Consider the following 22,574-nt stretch of genomic DNA (forward strand, 5'->3'; position numbering starts at 1 on the left):
CAAACCTTTGCTTCCTGTTGGCTATTTATTGAACACTAGCTCACATATTTTCAGTACAGTAGTTTAAGTGAAATCTATCCAGATAGCCATTATCCCCTGCATGCCTTGTGTTTGTGGACTAAAGAAGAGTCTCTGGATGGTGCTTGCGTTTATTTATTTATATACAAACATCAGTATGCATGGAAGTGAAGAAAAATAACCTATGTATCACATTATGTTCATATACAATAGCCATTCACACATGCACTGACGCGTGCTTGTGCATGAAAAAATATTGGAAAGTCACAACATTGCATCCTTTGTCATTGCACTCATTGTCAAGACACACTGTACACAAACAGCCACAATAAATCGTCGGCCATTCTTCGCCCTGTCCACAAAAAGTGGCGAGGGAACCAAACTGGAACAAAGTATTTTAAAGGACAATGGTTCATCATGATTATTTTCTAGTGCACATCACAAGATTTAATACTGAAAAGAAGGGACTGAAGGGGGCAAAGAGAATGTTGGGATTTGAAGACCTTGAGGAACAGAGACGTCTCCCAACTCTGCATCCAAAACGTAAAAAGTAGAACACACTGGAAACCAAATCAGTGTCTGAAGCTTTCCTAGATTTTTATTAATTAAATTCTAATTTGAAACATACAAGTTGAATATATTTGGGTGGATTTTTCCGTTTATGTTATGCTCTAACTGATATATACAAATGAAATGCGACTTACTTGTGCTATACTATGCACTCTTGACTACACAATAACTGCACCTTTCACAGTTAAGTGGTTGGGTTTGTGATGAATGTATGTGACAAAAACAAAGCTATTAACTGTGAAAGTTGCAAATATAAGAACGGTGAAATAGTATATCCTTTTGCAAACTAATGAGCTCTGATGCATGTGCTATATATAAATTACTATTTTAAGTCAAGATGTTGGTGAGTCTTATAGATTTACATTATGCAAGACAGTTTTGTAATGGGGAAAAAATGGAGGTGCTAATGCGTATCGGATACTGAGAGACAGATTCATTCGATTCATGATTCCTTCTACACGTCATACCACATGCACACACACAAAAAGCCCACTGGCTCATAAAATACAAATATCAAAATCTGCATGTACGCTTGTGTACAGACAAATAATATACATATCACTTGACACGCAGTGACACAGTTAAAAAGTTAAATATATTTGTCGATGTAAACAAAAAAAAGTTAAATATTTAAAATGGCACACATACTTTCACAAAAAATATCACATTCAAGGATGCAGTTATGTGAAAATATAAATGATTACACACGCCCACTAAGTGACAAATCCACCCGACCACACACACACACAACATGAATAACAATCAACTGTCCTTGACATTCACACTGAACGCAAGTAGGCATACAAAGGCGCACACACACACACACACACACACACAACTGTGCAATACAATGCTATCGTTAAAAAGCCACTGATGAGTACTCCAGTATACATGTGTCAAGTGTTGCTGTTGAAAGCGGTCGCAGCCCACCCGTCTCCTCTCACCAAATCAAAGATAAACACAGTCTAAAGAGTGGGACAGGTCACATGTCCTACAACACTGGCAGGGTATCTGCAGGTTCCAGAGAGCCAAATTTAGCACTTTTCAAGACCTTTCTATGCCACCTGGAATCTGATTTAAAAAAACAATTTAACAATCAAAACAAAGAAACAAAAAGCTGATTACTTCCAATTAAACATAGCTATTGAAACTTCTGAAACTAGAAATGAGTAGTATAAGAAAAAGGACAACAGGAAATTAAATGTTTAGAATCTGGATCTGATGTCCGTCATGTTCGGCATATTGTACTAAACCTGGAAGTAAAAATTAAGTAATACAACATAAGAAAATAGAACCAACGCTTTCCCAATCTGCGTCGACTAATATCTCTGAATGTAAATAATTAATCTGTCAATACCACTATCTAATTTTGTATAGATGCATCAAAATAAACTTAATTTAAAATATTAAAAATTAAAATTAAACTTGCATAACAGGGTGAACAAATTAAGACCCTTAATAACTGTATTTAAGACCTTTTAACGCTTTTTAAGGCCTTAAATTGAACTTTTAAAGGACCTGCAGATACCCTGATTGGACTCTGTGGCTGATCACAATTTTTTAGAACATTGCATTTATACCATATATGAGGAGAAATCTTCGCTAAAATGGAGATACCATACCTTTCAAGGTTGAATGTGACTATTGAGTCAGGTTTCATCCAGTCTCTTTCATTCCTGCTATCCTCCTACGTATGGAAGGAGGGACACAATGCAGGAGAGGCAAGGGGCGGGGTGACAGACAGGAGGGGTTACGCTAGTTTAAGTCATCGTAGATACTCGGAATAGGAGGTGCTGGGAGTTTGGGCCTCTTTTTTTTGGTTGATAAGCTGAGATTACTCTGAGAACTGCTGCTGCTGCCGCCTCCAATCAGACACCCACTCCCTCCTCCCCCTCCACCTCCTCCACTGCTGTTTAAACCGAGAGATGCCCTCTTCTTTTTCTTGGGCCTCCTAGAATCTGAATGGTTGGTGCCTGTGAGAGGGACAGAAACAAAATGATCGAACCATATCCAACTGTCATCACTATCAAACAAGCAGAACTTAATTCATGATGAGCTGCGACCAGTTTGCCGCTTTGAAAAGGACCAGGCCAGCCAGGCTGTTTGGAGGGGAAATCCAGATCAGATGGGGGGGAAAGGAACTCCCATTAAGTTCTAGCCACCAAGAGTACTGCTTGGTATTGGCCAACAGTAGGTATCTCTCTCTGTCTCACACACACACACACACACACACACACACAAAATTATAGAATTCAGTGTATTCATTCAGTTTTGATGATCAATGCCCAAAAATGGGTGGTCATTTTATAAAATCGGCATGCCTTCCCTGTACAGCGCCACCACCAGCATGCACATTCGAGAATTAGGCTGAAACTGTTTGACAAATGTGTATATTTATAGCTGTGTGGCGCAATGGCACATGCACAACAACGTTTTTTTTTTTTTTTGGGGATCGACTGACAAACCGACTTGTACTTGGTGCTGGTCGCAGCTAAAAAACTATACGTCACTTCCTTACTGGCTTTAGATGAGGCAGAGTCGGTGGGTGAGATATCGGGGGAGTCTTCCCACTGCAGGCGGCTCATCAGGGCCTGTCCATCTGGAATGTCGTAGCTGTCACTCTCCACCACAGCATTTGCATCGGGCAGCGACGGCCTACCGCACCAAACCCAGACACGGTCGCATCAAATTACAATGGAGGCAAAACTCAGACATTCAATTCACAGATTAAAAACACAATAATACTGACGTCCACTTCTTTCTGACAGGAGTTAAAGGGGCAATAAGTAAGATGTGGGACGGTGCTATGTATGTGCAGTATTTTGCATGGTGATATATTACATCTTCACTAGACTCTAATTAGCTCTAATTAACAAGCTTATCTGTCTCTACTGTGAAAATACTGGTGGGGTGAGAAGGAGAGACTTGTGTAGGAGACAAGTTCTATCAATGTTGTTGCAATTCCTACTGGTTGCCGATAGATCGTTGTTGTCAATAAAAGTCATAGATGACTTAATGCCCCTTTAACTGTGGTATACACTACTGTTAGATGTTAGTCACAACAATGCCTTGGTCATTAAAAATGGCAGTAAGCAGCCGATGAACCGGTACTTGTATTGCTTGCAAAAAATGCACCGTTTGTACCGGAGTATTCACAACACCGTCCGCCAGCATTATCCTGTTCATCTCATTGGCAAGAGGAACCCGATATACATTAGAAAACACCGAGCACAACACCTGCACCGTGAGGGTCACAACATGCACAGAGCTCTAAGTCCTGAATGGCATTTTTGTTTAAGTACACTGTCTCTACATTTCTGGTTGTCCACCGTTGTCATCCGAGGTTTCTAGGAGGAAGGGGAAGGACTGGAAGGATGGGAATGGGGGGTTAGGAGGGGGGGGGGGGCACACTCACGCGGACGGCCCCAGGAGGAACACCCTGACGGCCCTCCTCTGCTCGTCCGTGTGCTGGGGGCACCGCTGGGACCTGGTGGGACACAAGGTGGCGTTACACATCCCTGCCTGCCCAGGGCCACAGGAAGTGAGGGGAGTGGGACAGACGGCAGCAGACACAGTCAGTGACCAATCAGATGAGGCAGAGGGATAATGAGGCGTTAAAGGGTTAAGATGTTACAGAGGTTGGTCAGTGACGGGGTCCTCCATTGTCCAATCAGAAAATAGCACTGGGCTAATAGTCTAATCACTATAGCTTTTGTTTTGGTGGGAATAATGAGCCAATAATTGGTCCAAATGAACTGAAAGCACGCTTCATATGAAACAAAATGGAAATCCAATATAAAGTCATATTGAGTCGCCACTTGTGTACCCGTTAAGTTAGTCCCAACACACATGATCACTTTCATGAACACACTGATGAAACTGATCATGTTTTTGAGCTTCCACATGCAACCAGACTTGCAAGTCAGACTTAAAGAATGAAACATAAAACATAGCCAAGGAAGGCCAGAACAACATCTGGCCAAATACTACCTGGATCCATCTTATACCATCCCAGATTATTAGCTAGAGTAGCAATAGCAGAGTTAACTGGTTTACCACACTTCTACACTGCATATCGGAAAGAGCGGGAAGGAATCATCGCTGTCAGAGTTTGTGTGTATGTGCCAGTGGATTATACAGTCATTACCTGGTGCACATCTTCTTGGTGTGCTCAGAGATCACCCCACATTGCTGTGGAGACAATCATTAGTTAAGTTAATGATCGACATTTGCTTTATATTTATTAACAGGAGAAAAGTAGGAATAACTGCACAGAAACAGGTGAGGAATGTGAGGAGAGTTGGATGCTTAGTTGGGTTGATCAGACTTGCTTACTGTTGTTAAAAGGGATCTCAGTTCATCAGGGCCTAATGCTTCATAACTGATGCCGGTGTTGTAGTTGTACTGTAGTGAGGGAAACATAACAAGAGCACTGTGTGTTTGAAATACAAGGCAGAGGAACTTTGTGATCTTGTAAGTAACATGAGTTAAGGAGGAACTGGTCACCTTGTACGGCTCTGTGTTGACGCTGCTACCAAGCTCACCTGAAAAATAAGAAGCACAGAACTGCTAGTCCTCATCGTTCATAAAGCCACACGCCATCAAAACCATTAATATATCATATATAAATGTTAATAAATTTGCAATTGCAACTTTGAAATATTACTGAGGAAAACAAGTTAAAAAGGTTGGATTTAGACAATATTTGTCAGAAGAAAATAAATCAACTAACAAAGACAAAGAGGGCTACAAAATTGAGCATCAGCCTATTTAGCTACGTTTCGTATTTCTCCACTATGACTAATACATTTCTTAATGAATTTACAGGAATGCTTTGACATTTTGAATGTTATTTTTCTTCATCAGCCACTTGTTTCGGGGAATCTACTTATTAGATTATGTTTTCGACATTTTGTTCCAGGTTGTTACCCTAAACCTGGCTTGTCAACATTCTTCATCGAAACCAACGGGGATTTCAAGCTACAAGCTCGATAACTAGCTTGCAGTTAGCAGCACCTGGTGTTTTGAATGAGGGATTATAACAATGCTAACATATATTTTCTGGGGAAATTTAACTGCCAAAACAGAGATGACCCCGCGGCCACAATCTGACAAGTGCCTGTTGCAAAAAAAAAAAAAAGGCAATACATCAAAATGTCAAGGCAACAAGCCAGTGGAGCACCTCCAGTGGAGGCTGGCACCAGTTTAATTGATTTTATTTATTGCATCTGTTCTGCAGTTATGATCACAACCAAGACAGACACATCAAGAAGGAAACAAAGCAAATCAGAGCTTAAATAAAATATGAATGTGTAAATAAGTACAAAATGCAAGGCTTTACAGTGTAAAGTACATAATGATGATTCACAAGTGGCACTTCAGTTTGAAACAAATGGGCTGAACCAGATGTTCTCTCGCTCACTCACAGTCCTTATGTTGTCACTTCTAAAACAGAACTAAATGATACCAAATTCAATTTTCACAACATGAATACAAACCCATAAGCAAATAAATTGTTCAACACATCCCGATTTATTGCACATCATTATCAGTCCGTTTATTATATTTGAGTGACAAGCTATATGCACCATGATCCACGTTAAAATCATAAAAGAAACCTGAATCTCTGCAGAAATCCACCAGTCTTATGGTCCTTGTGTATATATCCTCCTATCCTAACACTGCATTATGCTGACATTTTTCCCCTGAATAAGTTAAACTAAGATGTGTGCTTTTTGCTTAAATATCCCCTCCATCGCTCCTAACCTTTCATCTACACTATAGCGTGGTTGGCATTACACAGCAGGTGTCCATAACCCACTCCCTGTGACTGAGGAAACTGAGCGCACGGAGCTTCCTGGCCGCCCCAGAACTGCTGAACAGACCAGAGAGCAAAATATCTAGCAGCGGGTCAACCCCAACAGCATTTAAAACACTCACACCACATTCAGAAGCACAGCGTGGATGAAAACCTTATCAATACACTCATAATTTGATATCATGCGAGACGTGCTGCAATGAAGAATTTCAAATCAAAAGAGACAATCAATAATCTTAGCAAACACACAAAATGTGTTGTATTATTGCCATTAGGCCACACAAGGGTGTATTGGCATATTAGGCTATACACGGAATTGACAAATGCCAGATGGTACATGATAAAACAGATTGTCAGTTTGAATTGTGTGAGCCTCATTTCACTGTAAATATTGTTATGTTTATTTGGATATCAGACTAAAAAGCGTACAATGCACTCGCAATAATGGGAGATTAGATCAGGGTCATGAAGAATGTCAATTCCAATGAATTCATTAGACGTTACCCCATGTTAGCACGATTTCTTCCTTATTCCATCTCTTCTGTCACTCTCCCGTATGTAAGCTCTATTTCATGGGCCATTACCATATTTAATTAAGAAAAAGTATCTTGTATATTATGTTTTGTTTTTTTTATATTCTGAGTTTTCAAAATAGACTCACCATTTTTATGTTTTAGAGATTTGGATCTTCTCGGTGAATTTGGATTCTGCATGAAAAACAACATTCAGGTTAGATTCATCTCCATATGCAAATCTAAACATTAAAAAAAAAGTTAAAACAGACATCTCAAATGTTGATATGGCCATATATGAAACTAAGAGGATACTGAAAATACTCATGCAAGTATGACAGACAGAAATATATTATATTTATGATATCATATTTGATGTAATACAATATCATATTTTGTTTTGAAACCAAACAAAAAGTGAACATAAAAAAAGTTCTATACATCTTATACAGCTGTACATCTTTGAAAAGGGACGTTGAAAAGAATGCAAAAAATACCTTATCTGACTTCCTCTTCTTGGCTGTAACAGAGAAAGAAAACAGTCGTGAGAGAGCAACCTACGGGTTCATAAACAATCCTGTCTTTACAGTAGAGATTCTGGTTGAATTATTTAAGTGCTCACCTTTTTTCTCTGCTCCATACGACCAGTCATTGTCATTGAGGTCATCATTGTCTTCCTGATCACTCTCTGATTTGCTCATGTTGTTATTGCTGGCTAGCCTGTTAAGCAGGGGGAAATAAAAGATCTGATTAAACGTTCACACACATTTTGGAATATGATAACAATCAGTTTTGAATGCCCTTTACTGCCTGACCTGCGGTTGGCAATGCGACTGCTGTTGCGTCCCATGCCCAGGCATTTCTCCAAGTGTGGGGCGAAGCGAGAAGCTGCAATGAATCTTTTGCAGTTGGGGCACTCGCACTCCTTGTTCTTCCACTGATTGTACACTTGCCCAAATATGTCCACTCCTGGCTGATCCACAATTTCTATGAGAGGAATGAGGGCACATAAGCAAAACACACCGAAGGCAAAGGGGGAGAAAGGAACAAGACCGAACAGTAAGTCGAGGCACCAACCAAACTCCTTCATGCTCTCTTGGTCCGTCTCGTCCAAGAAGAAATAGCCCTGTTTCACAGCACGATGTACCTCAAAACACAGGCCCAAACAGGCATCCTCCACCAGGTCAGAGTAGATGTCATGGACCAAGGCCTACAACATGAGGGAGATATTTTAACTCTAAAAATCAAATTGCTGCGATAGAAAACAATTTGTGGAGACAATATGTACCTAGATGAAGAATGATGAAATTACATATCAATGTCGTGTCCATTCACTCACCTCTAGCTTGGTGTTGTCTGGGCCTGACAGGGGCATATCCTCCATTTTCATTTGAAAAACTGTATGGGAAATCTTGATAGCAAGGCAACGAGATATTAGCCTGTGTATTTTGGACATGGAAGAGAAAAAAATACCCTGATGAGAAGGTTGGGGGTGGGGGGGCACAACAGAAAATACAGTCTGTCACTAAGGGTCCCTAGTATGAGACCAATAAAGTCCTTACTTTTAAAATAGCTATCAACACTTGATGCACATCTCTCTTCATTCTGTTGAGGGATGAAAAAATAAGTCATTTGGAACCTACAGTATGGCATATAAATTCATAAAGTCTCCTTTTGGCAGATCCCTTCCTTTGCAGTCTGGTGTCAGACATAAATTCCCATCTTTATTTTGAATTAAACGTTATAGGAAACAATTAGTGGATACCGGTATACTAACCCTTACACACAAGTTATGTACACCTCAGCAGGAAGTATACACACAAAGGCACACAAAACTCCAAGACCCTTTAGGAATATTATAGTGCTACCACAAGAGATAAAAAACATAAAACACAATAATCATGGTAAACTCACTACTGTGTAGCTCAGACACCCTATAAGTCCCTACAGTAATATAATAGGAATATTATACTATAGTGATGTTTGTGTAGGTACTGTGGGTTGTGTGGCTGGCGGTGGTAATAGCTCACTGCGTCAGGTGAAGTGAATAGATTGAAGCATGATGCATTTTTATTAACATTAAAATTATTTTGTAATCAACTACCTACATAACATGGGTAGCTAAAAACAAAACAACTACCTACATAACATGGGTAGCTAACCTAAAACCACCAGTAAATAGGTTAGCAAGCTCCTCAACGACTAGTGAATGTATTCACATCGAGCGACCGTGTTAACGCTAATAATGATAGTTTGTTAGCAAACACAACGCTACTGTTTACAGGTTAGCTAGTTACTTTTTGGTGACGGTTAGCACTAGTTTGAGATAAAAAGAAAGGCGTGTGTGATTTGTTTATGCGAAATACTCTGACACGATGTCGTAACGTTATATTTTCTTTTATTTCACCAGAACTGAGTGTTTCCTCTTACCCTGTCACACCGCAAACTCAGCCCGACCCAGGCAGTTGTTGTGAGGGAGGCGGCATCACCGTGTCAGTCTATGTAAGTACATTACCAGTCGGCCAGGCCTGCAACAACATCCATCGTAATGTCTTATTTAAACGAATAACCTCGTTTGAAGTGTTGCGGTGTCGCAGCTGGCAAGCGAGATTACGTTATAACCCGGCTTGACACACAAGAGGCCACCAGTGTAGAACCAACGGCAAAAATAAAATATAAAACTTCCGGTCACAACTTTCAAAATAAAACCCTGCTTTCAGATGACGTAATGCAACCTGTGGCGGATAAATGGCAGGGTCTCAGTTCTTGGCAACACTGTCTGACAACAGCTGATTGACTGAATAAATTTACAACTCGGTCTTCTCAACACTATAGAATACAAATACTGGATAAGACTAGGGCAACACGTCTGATTTCTTCGATAGCTAACATTATGTAGCATTAGTGGTAGCATTTTGCTAGATTAACTTGTTTGCCTGAATTCAGAAACAAATGTAACTACATTATGAGACTATTCATTTTTACTTTTAACATTTGTACTGAATGGACACACCTACACGAAGACTATCCTTTTCAGATATCGTGTTTTGTAGTCTGGTTGTTAGGGTTAGATAATAGATAGGATAGTGGACAATTCGCTGTGTGCAATATGCTAGCCGTGGTTGCTAGGAGATCTGTGTAATGCCACTGGAAAGCCCCTAGTAACGTTTTTTTTAATGATTATTTTGAAGGCAAAATCACTTCCGGTCTTGAACTGGTTCTCTGGCGGGCTTGACGCAGGCTGGCGACGCGTTTACCTTCCGCTTAGACATCAGTAAACGAACACAGGATTTATCGCTTGTTATCAGCGATCAATTAGCTGAGCCTGAGCCATGCTGTACTGACGTTCTCATATTCAGGCAGAGATGGTGGATAATTAAAAGATACAGAGACCAGACTGGATTTGTGTTATGTCTCCACGGTAGGTGGAGAGATAACAGTGTAGAGTGACATCTCTGTTCATATCTTCTAACAATAAAAATGTGCTGCCCTACTTTATTCATCTCAATGGGTCAATTATCTTTTTGTTCGCCCCCCTCCACGGGGATTTCACTGGTCAGATTTCATTGGTAACCACTGATCCTGCCGTATTCTCTCATTGGGCTGATGCATGAAACCCTGAAAACGGTGACATTGAATTATCCCCCATTTTGCTGGGGAACTACTAGAACCCCCTCAATTATAGTTGCATACTGTAAATCTTTTTTTCTAACAAAAAAGCTAAGACAGCATTTGTTCAAATATATCAAAATACTGATCCCTGTTCTGTTATTTAGAAAATATCTCACTTGCCTCACTGCAGCAAAATAGAACACATACTGCTAAGTGTTAAAGATCACATTTTATTTGCCCAAATACTTAAATTGCAAGGACATAAGAACACCCTCAGCTATAGAAAACATCAAATTTTGTCAAATGATCAGCAGTACAAACTTGTAAAGCTTTGCCATCTCAGATATTTCTACAAAGAAACCAACATTGGGAGAGAAGTAATAACTAAAATAGGTGAATTACGGTAAATCAAAAATTCTCCCCTGTGAGTAAAGGACTCACTGGCCTCAGAAGTCACTGATGAGGGTTTGCCAAATTAAAGTACTAACAAAAACAATAACCACTCAATACAAAAAAGCAATATTTACAAAAAAATTACAACAGTATTTACCCCAATTCCACTGGCAACTCAGTTCCCCCGAATCCCTTTTACAAACTCCCATAGCCAACCAATGTTTCAAATCACTTTCCACATTCCCTCCCCAAATTATATAAATAGTCCACGCTGGTTTTGTTTCAGTCAAGGATGAGATTCATAATGGTCAAAATCAGTCCAATACTAACAAGATTATTGATAGTTGCCATGTGCTCATCTGTCTCCAGACACAGAAATGACAGCCATGAAACTGTCTGTCACTTGTCCACTTCCAGGTAACCGATAACAAGACAGCCAGCGCTGAGCAGAAATAGTACTGAAGAACTTTGGAAGAAAAAAAAACAAAAAAAAGATTAAACAATATCTACATTCATGGTGTTGGTGTGATGTCCCCACGCAGGCACATACACGCACGCTGCAGTCACATCATATGGTATGCAACAATACAGCAAACAGCACACATTAAAGCAAAGCAAAACACACACACACACACCCTCATATATACACGTTAGTGCATGCATGCACGCGCACACATACACTCACTCACACACAGAGGGACAGATTTACATTAAGTGCACACCTTTTTGGGATAAGCGTCAGACTAAAACCCTTATGGATTACAGTCAATTCCATTTAAATTTCAAAACAAACAAAACTTAGAAAAATGACATGGAAAGCATTCACGAGTTCAAAATCCACGTATGATTTCAAATGGATAAGAACACAACTTCTGACAATTAAAACAAACTCATGAACCATTTAATCAAATCAACCGTAAATCAAATGTAAAACAATGGTTCAAAGAAGAAACAAACACCATTTGTATATCAATATTCTTTTAAAACCCTCTTAGAATGAGTCAAATATTCAGATTGAGCAAACGGCTCTGAATGTGGAGAACAAATGTTATCCCTTAAATGACAAACTGCTGTGGTTCCACAAAAAACATTGTTTATTACTGTAAGACAGGCCTGGACGAACCATCCAAATTGAAGAATAAACCGAGTCAATAGAATTGTTTCAGACTTTAACAAAGATCTTCTAAATGTACCCCAAAAAAAAAACTGATACATTTGTATGTATTGAGACACATCAGTTAACTTGGATGTTTGACACCTGTCAGTGACAGATGCAAGGCAACACATCTTAACTTTTAAGTGAAAACACGGGTAAGTAGCAAGTTCTCAAATTTTCCAGCAACAAAAAGACATTCATAATGGCTTGATTTTTTCCTGAAAATACCACCTCTTTAAGAACCAAATGATAAAATCTACATCATAAATTGAAAATAGAGAAGAAGACAACGTTCTGGAAAAAAGATTAAAGGAAACATTCTGAAGAGTGCAATTTTTTCGGTACCCCGCGACCCCCCACCCCAAAGTGATCCACCGTACTAACATGTTCTTTGGCTCTATGAAGCCTGTTCACAACTCCCCCACTTCAATAGTGGACCTGTCCTGAACTTGTTACCAAAAACATAAAATAAAATAAACACGGGAGGGTAATTAAATCGCCCTAGACATTAAAAGCGTAACCCTAAACCATTGACCTGTAACTCAAGATTGAAGCTAACTGTAGAAATGTTCATGACATCACCAAGCCAGTGGGATGCCTCTCTTTTGACGCGACGTCGGCGCCCGGAGCTGCGAGGTGACCGTCGCAGCGGGTAGGGAATGAAACAGATTTTGGACGTAAAGGGCGGCGTCCCCTCCGTGAATCGATCACCAATACGGCAACAGAAAGTGGGCGAGTGTGAAATGGATGAGGCGATGCAGGGGCTCCCTCTGGTGGTGGGAGGAGAGCAGGGTTGGCACAGTGGCAGAGCTCCCTGGACTCTTGGCTCAGCTCAGCGCTGCTCAGTCCGTCTCGGGACACGTTCGGCCCGTTTCAGTCCGAATCGGAGTCCGACGTCCCCGCCGAACTCGACTCGCTGCTGCTATCCTCAGACTTGTTCTCCTTGTCTTCCGCCTCGTCGTCATCCTCGTTGTCGTCGTCCTCCTCGTTCTGCAAGCGGATGAACACACACACAAAAAAACATTATTCAGTACCAACATTCATTTCTTGTCTTTATGGCTAAACGCTGGCCAAAAGCTGAACAGCACTCACATCTTCCTCATCATCTTCATCGTCCTCCTCGCTGGATGAGTCTGCCTCGGAGGAAGCCTTCTCTTGCTCATCGTCGTCCTCATCGTCATCATCCTCCTCCTCGTCATCCTCCTCCTCCTCCGAATCCTATGGGAAGAGAGATTTTCAGGTATGGCTGATAGCATGTGACTAGATGAATATCAGATGGAGCTGAGGTGTTGGTGTCTGGTGGCAGTAAACAGAGGAGTGAGAGAGCTGAAACTCACAGATTTCTTGGTCTTTGCCTTCACTTTGGCATTGGGGCCTCCTGGTTTCGCTGTACTCCTTCTTTTCTGAAACATGAAGAGAGATTAACATTCATGTAAACTTGACTAAGACAGATACACAAGGAAGAGGAAAGCATTATAATGACTGCCAAATGACTGACTTACTTGTGAAGTATATTCTTTGTAAGTGTTTCTCTCTTGTGAGGACAGACTCTGTGGAAGCAAGGAAACGTGGGTTAGATAAGAATTTTTTTAAGTGTCCAAGACATCCAGCTCATTTTTTCAAACACCCAACAGTGAATTCTTACCGCGAGCCACTGCTCTAGCTGCACTTTGTACTGTCTCTGCTTCTCCTCGGCTATCTTCTTGTAGCGATCCTTCTCCTTCAGCGGTAACCTCTGCCAGCGGCCGCCAATCTCAGTCATCCGCTCTTTCATCGGGAGGTGGTTCAGCTCTCCGTTGGACAGCATCTCCTGAGAGAACTTCTGATATCCGTTTCTACAGGGTCAAAAGCATCCAAAATCAAAACCTGCAGGTTTCAATAGCTTACACACAACAGACAGCCCAAGCTAGTCGGACGTGACAAACTTACGATGGTGGTTTCTTGGGTTCACCCTCAAACTTCATCTTCTTCCCTGAGGCAATGGCAGCGGCAGGTGAACGCATCTCACACAGATCTCTCTGTTGGGGAGTGATGAGAGAACCGTCAGCTCCGATTAGTCTACAGAGGTAAGGATGTTGTCGAGCTCTACTTGAAGCAGACACTGAATTTCTTCTTACCTCATATCTTTTCTGGTCCTCTGCTGCCTTTTTGATCCACATAATCTTCTCTTTCTTCTCCATGGTGTTCCAGGTTCCTTCCATTGCTTTCTGTGCCTTTGGCCGGTCGTTCTGCACAGCAAAAGTTTAAATTTACATGTGTTTGTGCAGATTATGATATAGCAGAAAAGTTAATTTGTTAGTTGAGTCATGTGCATACCTTAAATCTGGCCAGGTAGTCTCCTATGACACTCTGCTGCCAGATGTCCTGTGCGGTCTTGGGTGGGTCTGGCAGACGACTACGATCCTCCTTCTCCTTCTTCACTGACTCCGCCTTCAGGACTGTTTCTAGGCGTTTGTACTTCTCCTAAACGACCAAGACAACAAGAGAACTGTCTCAATTGACTACCTCTATTACTGAAAGAAGGCAAAGCCAAAATATTTGGCTGGGTTAAATTATAATACCCGTTATACAACATACAATCATGGAACTTCCAATTCCTCTCCTCTGATTGACTTTACTCTCAACTGGCCTGTTGTTTATTCTAGTGTATAATATTGCGCTGCATGAAGTGGCGTACCTTCTTCTTATCCGACAGCTCGTTCCACATGCGTGCCAGCAGTCTTGTGAGCTCACTGTCGGACAGGTCCGGCCGCTCCTGCTGCAGTTTGGGACGCTTCTCCTCGGAGAAGATGAACATGGCTGAGATGGGCCTTTTGGGCTTCTCTGGGCTCGCCTACAGGTTACAGAGCAGTGAAATATCAGGGGGGGGGATACTACAACCTCAAAATAACAAATTCAGATACATCAGATCTACAGCTTTTATTGTTCAATAACTGAGCACAAAGAATCATGTAGAGAAGAGATCACACACCATTTATATCCAAGACTGGAAATTGGGATCTGCATTTGTGCAACTGTGTTGAAGACTTTAAATCTACCTCCACAAACTGGATGGATGTTGCTGTATTCTGGGTCTTACCTTTGCTTTAGAGCTCTTCTTTTTGGAGGCGGGACTGCTGGCCCCACCGCCCTTCTTAAAACCTATCATCTTCTGCTCGGCCAACACCCGCTGCTGCTCCTCCTCTGACAAACTCTACACATGTACACACAGCACAGATAAAAACACATTAGGGATTCCTGTAGCAAAAAACAAGGTCGACGGGCACTAGGCCATTTGCATTAGGGAAAGCAAATTCAAAGTTTAGTAAAAGAATGGAAACAGTGACAGGAGTGACATGCAAACTCATCGGGGCAAGAGCAAAGAGGTCAGATGTAGAAATAGAAACAAAAAAATGAGACTTACACAGAGAAATCTGTTCATCTCAATTTCATATTCCTTCTTCCTCTGAAAAACAAAAATGACTGATTATTCAGACAAAATTCAGACGACTCTTTTTTTATTTATAATGTGACTTAATGGTTCTGTACCGACCTGTTCACAGCGTTTCTGGTAGGCATCCTTCTCATTCTGTTTCAGCAGTTTCCACCGCTGGCTGCACATGACCATGCGCTCTGTGCTGGGTACGTCTTTCATGCTTGACATCAACTCCGCGCAGAACATCGAGTAGCCATTTCTGAAAGCATACACACACACAGGCGATACATTGTGGTCACATAACTCTTGCTCACAGCGCAGAGGCAGACAACCGCGATCAGGGAGATGTGTCAGCAGCGTAGTTGCAGAGGAGACTCACGGAGGCGGTTTGTCGGGTCGGCCGTCGGACTTGTCCTTCAGCTGCCTCTCAGCCTTGGTCAGTGTGGACTTGACGATATCCTCCTGGGTCATGTTCAACTCTGGGTGCTGCTGGATGTACTCCCGCATCGTCCCCTAGAATACAGCACAAACACGAATGAAAGCGCCCACTACTGACATAGTCTTTTGTTATAGCTGATTAAAATTTTACCACAACAGTCCTTTTCGTTAAAAGAGTCTGGTGTAACATCATAGCAGTCTCACCTCATACTGTTTCTGCTGCTCCAGGGACTTGCTGATCCATTTGAGTCTCTTTTTGTCAGACAGCTGCGTCCACTGTTTCCCAAGACTGTCTTTAATGTCTTTGGTGGTCGCCTGGTATCAATCAGGGAAAAAAAAGTAGACATCAGTGGTATCATACAATTAGCGTAGAAGAGTGTGCATTTTGGTTAGTTGTCATGGTGTGTTGTCAATGCTGGGACTTACATCTGGGTGTGTTTTGAGGAAGGCCTTCTTTTCATGGTTGTACCACAGCTGCTGCGGTGTCTTGGCCTTCTCTGGTACATTTGAACCTTTCTTGGTCATGCTCTCCACAAGATCGGGGTGCTCTTCCCTACATTCAAATAACACATACACATATTTATATACAACTAGCATTCCAAGGAGTAAAACTAATATACTGCAGGTGAATTACCCCCCTGTATTGGTAATACTTCATTTGAAATACTTGTTGATCTTACCTGAACTTCAGCATGCTTTGCACAAATGATTCTTTGTCTCTTAAGAAGTCCTCAACATATTTTTTCTGTAGTCATAAAAACAAAACAGTATGTTTCTGTCAGAACTGAACGAGTTCAGAAAAAGTACCAAATCCAATGTCAAAGTTCACAATCTCTCATTGGCTTTACATCCAGCTCCCCCTCAGCCCCTTTGACCATGGCTGTAGCCACATATAAGGACAATGAGGTCCAGACTTACGTAATTTTCCCCCATAAAATTTAAGATTTCCACAGCTGCAAGCATAGATGTTGGAAATATAGGTGCAGGTTGTGTGGTCGCAATTGGCAGCTCCCCATTATTGCCTCTGGTTTAGTCCGTGTGCAATTACAATTGATTACCCATGATTGACTCCATTTTAGGCATCAGATATTACAAGCTACTCCAGTTGTTCGTTTGGACTAATCAGCCTACGTATTAGCCACTTGAGCTATTTGTTTGTTTTCATCATTGAAGGATAAATAACATACAGTGATTTCATAAATTCCCATGTGCTTTCATGCATATTTTAATTATCCAGACATTTCAGTCTCCTGGATGATCTCCATTCTCTATGTTAATATAGTCGACATTTGAATTCATTATGGCTGCTGTGAAGAAATATTCCAGACATTGAGAACCTTGGAGAGTGACAAGAATGGCAAGTGACGCACACAGACTTCACACTGACATACAAACACACTAACTAAATGAAAACAGAAATAAGTATTTTTATTTTTATAGAATACTTTCGGAAAAAAATCCTTTGTTCATGTCCATTTATATACAGTTGTGTCAACCTATCCAGCCATGCTTGGTAAGTTGCTTTGAACAGGACTCTGCAGACACAGCAGCTCTTCAGGAGGTGGCTTGCCAGGCAAAACCCTAGATCTAACTTTAACGTAATAACTGGGATCTTGTGATTACTGGAATTGAAGGAGAATGTAATTTTTTCTATAGTTCAGATGGACATAAATCATGCATTGATTGTAAAAATGCAGGATTGCGATCTTGGGACTTCACTCAAAACTCTGGTCTGGCTACGCCCCTGCCTTTGACTTACCTTCTTTTTGTCAGGCAGCTCCCTGTACTTCTTGGAGAGGATTTTAGTTAGATCTAGGTTGCTCATCTCCGGGTGCAGCTTGGCGTACTTGGCCCTCTTTTCCATGAAGAAGCGGAAGTATGGAGTCAAGGGCTTTTTGGGGAAATCCGGATGTTTCTGTTTATTGTTGGTGGGGAAAAAATGGGGGAAAAGACTCACATATGAGTTCCACGCAGAAACAAGTAAAAATATAAGTTGTCATGCAAGATGTCTGGTTTAGCACCTAATGAGCCGTTTAAATCACCTTTAGTTTCTTGCCCTTGTAAGGGTTCTTGATGTAGTCTTGAGCATCGAAAATCAGTTCTGTTAACGTCCGGAATTTACGAATCTGTGGGTAAAGCAGACAAACAACACAAATACTCAGTGGAGCACAAAAGTCGGCTTTGAACGAGACAGCACTCATCGTCACCCAATCAATACGAGTATCCCGCGACCTGGCCTACCTCTTTGGAGACCTCCTGCCACTTCTGCTTACACATGTCCCCTGTGTAGGAGTTGAAGGCCACCTTCTCCCAGTCGAGGTGGGACTCTGATGTCTTGTACTTAGTCAGGTCCTTCGGGGGCAGGGCCACTTTCATGGCTTCCAGCAGCTTTAAGAGGTCATCCTGTGCCCACACTGTGATGACGTGAAGACAACAGAAGACAAAGATAAGATAAGATTGCACTTTATTCATCCCCATGGGGAAATTAGGGTGAAATCCCACAAAGTGATGATTGACACTATTAGAACACACACCACTCTCTGTAAATTGTACAATACTGGTCATAGTAAACATTCACATGTCTAAACTGAAGTCTAAGTCGATTATCTGCACCCTAATGAAAAATCACTATTATATTCCTATAGGGACTTGTGTGTCTGTGGTACTCAGTGAGTTTATAGCAGCCTTATCATAGTTTTTTTTTTTTTTTTTATCTTCTAGGGTATCACCTATAATATTCCTATAAGGATTTACATTTTAACTTTGAAATATATGCATTACCATTCTAAAATGTATCATAGGATTACTATAGTTCTTTTTCATAAGGGCAGACTTATGGATATATATTTTACCATTGTACTACCTTTAGAAAGAATAGTGCAAACTCAAAGAATTATCATTTGACTATTTAAATCATTGTGTAGGGTACAACATTTGGACAAATACAACTGTAGAACAGGATCCCACCTTGCGCTTGGGTGGTTGCCTCCATTGCTCCATTCATTTGTGGGTGTACTGTCTTCTATCTGTACAAATGCACCAAAAATCAAGTTAGCAGCATGATCTGTTGCAGTAATATCATCTGTGATGTGGGAAATATAATATAAATGCTGAACTACAGGTTCATGTTTAGCCCCTACAACCACTGTTCCTGTAATTGTAGTTACAAAATCACTGCATTTAATAATAATGTTAAGTTTTTAAAATATTTTATTCATCACACATATAACTAGATTTGTTTTCCCATTAAAGTATTTTGTCTACGACGTAAAAATAAAACTCCCGTGGAATTTGCCTCGACATAATGGTTTATGTTCATTACACCGCCCCTTAAACGTTTACGCTACATGGTGAGACATAGGCTATTGCTTGTGACGGCTTCAAATCTCAAATAACACTGCGGAGGGCTTCAACTAGCACAACTAGCTACAACAACAGGAGTCTCCGTCGAGCAAATTTTGTCAGTCGGAATTTGGCGTATTTTCACTCTTCTTATTCTACAACAAAAAGTATCCTGGACGCACAGGAGCGACCATTTTCTCGCTCGGTCCGCTCGGTAATGGAGGCTTTTCTCTCGGAGCGGAGGTTGGGGAGGATCCACGGAAGGAGGAAGCGAATGGACGTGGACGGACAGGCAGCTGTAGGCGACCAGCTGACCACGGACGGGGGATCTGCTTTCGGTCTCCGACGAGGGGGAATGGTGGCTTGGGAACATTGCAGCCAAATGCGCCACTCGACAGGGGCGCCTCACCACCGACTGAACACGGATCTAGCTCCGCCATGCAAACCTGTAATCTTCTCCAGGGTTTATTCAGACTGGAGCGTGGAAAACCATGTATATATTCGTTTACAGTCAATAAATTGGTAGCATGTGCATTTACAGATCGCTTTATTCAGCTTTTTGGCATTTAAATGTTGGGACTTTAGAGCAAAACCCAATGCATTCTTCAGCGAGGCGTAGCCGATTTCTGCTCCTATGATGGCGGCTGGTTGTTGTTCATCGTGTCCTTGATGGGCCCCAGTTTACTCCAGTTTCCACCGTGTGACGCCATGCAGCTGCCCAGAAATTGTTTATCTCTATGAATGTAACCTCGGCGGCTACAATTCAAATATACAGTTGTTGTACAATTAGTAAAATTTAGATTTGAGGATAATTACAACATAGCCTACGGATGATAAAAAATTGTGGGAGCTGAAACCTGGAAGAGTGAGCTACCATGGCCAAGGGCAAGCTGGTACACCAAATGAAGCTTAAAAAGGCAATTTCTTATACATATTTCGCCATTTGTTTCCAAAAGTGAAAATTTCATACAAAACCTTAAGCTATCTTGTATTTAAAGCCACAATCATTAGTTTCCGCGTGAAAAACTCCTGGGGGTAGACTTACATTATCGTCTACAACAAATAATTAAAATAAGATAGCAGCAATATTCCTAAAGTAAAACAATTGCTAATATTAATAATCGATTTCGGCGGGTTTTTGGACAAACGAGGTTTAATAAATCGGCAGTCTAATTTACGAAATGAAAGATCGTGGTGGTGGGTCGCCAGGACTTGCGGAGGCGCAGGAAGAAAGAAGAAAATGGAAAATAATTTGTAACAACCGTATAACAAACCGTACTCTTTCATTAGTAAAATGTCGATTTTAACCCCTCGTCGTTAGCAGTGTATGAACAAATTTACCGCGCTTCATTTGTTTCCTATTCGCTTTTATCTCAACGGAAACATGTTAACATCCGAGACTGAGCTTCACTGGCGCGACAAACGGCTCCAGGTCCGCCATGCTTCAGCTCTGCTCTACAAGGAAACCTACCGTGACAAGGTCCAATGGCGCACTGCAAACAGAGAAAACCGAGCTTAAAAGTAAAGCCAGGGCGTTGCAGACTACCCTTCCCTCGATCCAAAAGAGCATAAGCGAGAACAAGAAGGCGGGTTCTCCGAGCTCGGTCGTCGGCGGTTCTGGGCTAACGTAGTCAGGCGACAGAGAGAGAGAGAGGGAGAGAGAGGGCGAGTCTCTGCACGGTGAGATATTAAACCGAGATCCCTGATGGCTAACCGAGAGAGGCGGCTGGCTGTTCCGCCAACAGCCGCATGGAGGTCTCGGCGCGGTAACCGCCGTTAATGCCCCCGCACAAATAGCCCGGTTACAGCACGAATAGTCGAGTTATGATGAGGGGACTGTATGCCAAACAGTGGCCGGATGTAATTTTGAGAAAAATACCGCATTTCCCTCCGGCTCTTACATCCAGTTTCTTACCCGCTGTAGAGGACAAGAAATTCGGGTATGGCCGACCTCGTCTGTACCCCGCTACAGCGGTCGGTGCGTTTCGCTAGTACAAGGAGGCTAACGGTCAAGGCGCTTCACAAAGAAAACAAAAACACAAAACATATATTTTGCGGGTAAATTAGCTTATATGGCTTTGTTTACCGCGTCGTTGTATCATGAAACGAGGCGGTTGTTGTGGTGGCTTACCTGCCTCTCGGCGTGAGTCTCGGTGTCGTTGTGGAGGAAGAAGGGGAGGGTTGAACGTTAGCCAGCACTGCGCCGTCCGTCCAGGGCTCCAGTCCCCGCAGAGATGGACCTTCCCCCCGCCTCCATCTCACTCGCTGTCTCCCTCCACTCAACGCGCAGCAGCTCCTCTCTCTCCATCCAACCATTTCTCTACGCGGAGACATCCACATTTTTTCCGATCTCTCACCGTTTCCGAACCCAACCGAAGGCTATTATTTTTTACTCCCGGAGGCCGACCCGGTCTGATCGCCAGCCGATCTAACTAACTTCACCCCGAATGTTTTATCTGGCAGCTTAGACTTTCATGAAAGCCAAAGTTGTGCTAATGTTCTTATCATTTTAGATTTTAGTGTAACTTTTTTTGCATTATCTCCTATAGTTCCTGATACATTCATTTAACTTAAAAAAAAAAAAAAAAATGCAAATTTTGGAAAAGTTTAATTTTCAGTTGGTCATTAGGCCTACTTTCATGTCAGTTTTCCACTTTCGAGATGAGTATCTGGTAGGCCTACAGAGCAGCCTCCGCGCCTTTACAGATAGACCGAAACCCGTTTTAGCAAATTGTAAGCGGCTGTTTGACAGCTTCATTTTGCCCCCGCACGTTATTTCCTTTCAACTCCACCTTGTCTGTTTGTGGGCGGAACCCCCGGCCGTCCAATCCAGTCAGTCGGATTCAGGGAAAACAAATGACTTTCCAATGGGCACTCAGCCTTGTTAAATAATGCTGCCTTCCAGTGCCGTCGGAAATATCGTAATTAGGGTTGACCGCACAAGAACGACTCAACAGAGTGATAAATAACTACGATGACAGTTTTCTTTTATACTTGTTTTTTGCCGAGGTATGACGGTTGGGGGGCGCAGAGCATGGAAGCTGTATCAAGTGTATGTCACGGTAGAAGGCTATGCTATTGTTTTGCCTTTTGTGTAAGCATTATTGATGATCCTTTATATATTTGTGTTTAACTGTTATTGTTTTTTAATAAATTAAAACATAATTGACATGCCTGATGCACATTCTGCCTCTTCATTCTTTGCTGCAGCACAACTAAGCTCTATGCAGTTTTGATTTCTAAAATAAAACAACAGCCACCAAAGATTACTTTTGTAACAAGGTCTATGTTCTTGTTATA

General features: G+C 41.7%; 2 protein-coding genes across 5 annotated transcripts; both read right to left on the reverse strand.

Moving 5' to 3' along the window:
• Positions 1-135: 135 nt before the first annotated feature.
• On the reverse strand, positions 136-9,563 carry atxn7l3a (ataxin 7 like 3a). 3 transcript variants are annotated; one of them, XM_078284872.1, is made up of 13 exons: positions 9,349-9,563; positions 8,258-8,329; positions 7,996-8,128; positions 7,734-7,905; positions 7,541-7,638; positions 7,416-7,438; positions 7,068-7,113; positions 5,095-5,132; positions 4,924-4,992; positions 4,736-4,779; positions 4,004-4,075; positions 3,107-3,243; positions 136-2,561 (listed from the first exon to the last, which is right to left on the reverse strand). In XM_078284872.1, the coding sequence occupies exons 2-13, from the start codon at positions 8,306-8,308 to the stop codon at positions 2,344-2,346; spliced, it is 1,101 nt and encodes a 366-aa protein (XP_078140998.1). In that variant the 5' UTR covers positions 8,309-8,329; positions 9,349-9,563; the 3' UTR covers positions 136-2,343. The 3 variants fall into 3 exon arrangements, with proteins under 3 accessions (XP_078140998.1, XP_071768673.1, XP_071768674.1); XM_071912572.2 differs by having other exon boundaries at positions 8,258-8,357; XM_071912573.2 differs by lacking the exon at positions 4,004-4,075 and having other exon boundaries at positions 8,258-8,357.
• A 1,183-nt stretch (positions 9,564-10,746) lies between these two features.
• ubtf (upstream binding transcription factor) lies at positions 10,747-21,575 on the reverse strand. Of its 2 annotated transcripts, none has more exons than XM_078284488.1 (21): positions 21,406-21,575; positions 18,900-18,958; positions 18,174-18,346; positions 17,975-18,058; positions 17,692-17,847; positions 16,613-16,677; positions 16,359-16,485; positions 16,137-16,247; positions 15,874-16,007; positions 15,612-15,753; positions 15,483-15,524; positions 15,159-15,272; positions 14,757-14,912; positions 14,396-14,542; positions 14,197-14,307; positions 14,009-14,097; positions 13,725-13,914; positions 13,582-13,629; positions 13,417-13,482; positions 13,172-13,297; positions 10,747-13,069 (listed from the first exon to the last, which is right to left on the reverse strand). In XM_078284488.1, the coding sequence occupies exons 2-21, from the start codon at positions 18,934-18,936 to the stop codon at positions 12,953-12,955; spliced, it is 2,235 nt and encodes a 744-aa protein (XP_078140614.1). In that variant the 5' UTR covers positions 18,937-18,958; positions 21,406-21,575; the 3' UTR covers positions 10,747-12,952. The 2 variants fall into 2 exon arrangements, with proteins under 2 accessions (XP_078140614.1, XP_071768679.1); XM_071912578.2 differs by lacking the exon at positions 21,406-21,575 and adding an exon at positions 20,746-20,886 and having other exon boundaries at positions 10,747-13,063.
• Between the last annotated feature and the right edge of the window lie 999 nt (positions 21,576-22,574).

Source organism: Centroberyx gerrardi, chromosome 7 (assembly GCF_048128805.1).
Source record: "Centroberyx gerrardi isolate f3 chromosome 7, fCenGer3.hap1.cur.20231027, whole genome shotgun sequence".
Lineage (NCBI taxonomy): Eukaryota > Metazoa > Chordata > Actinopteri > Beryciformes > Berycidae > Centroberyx > Centroberyx gerrardi.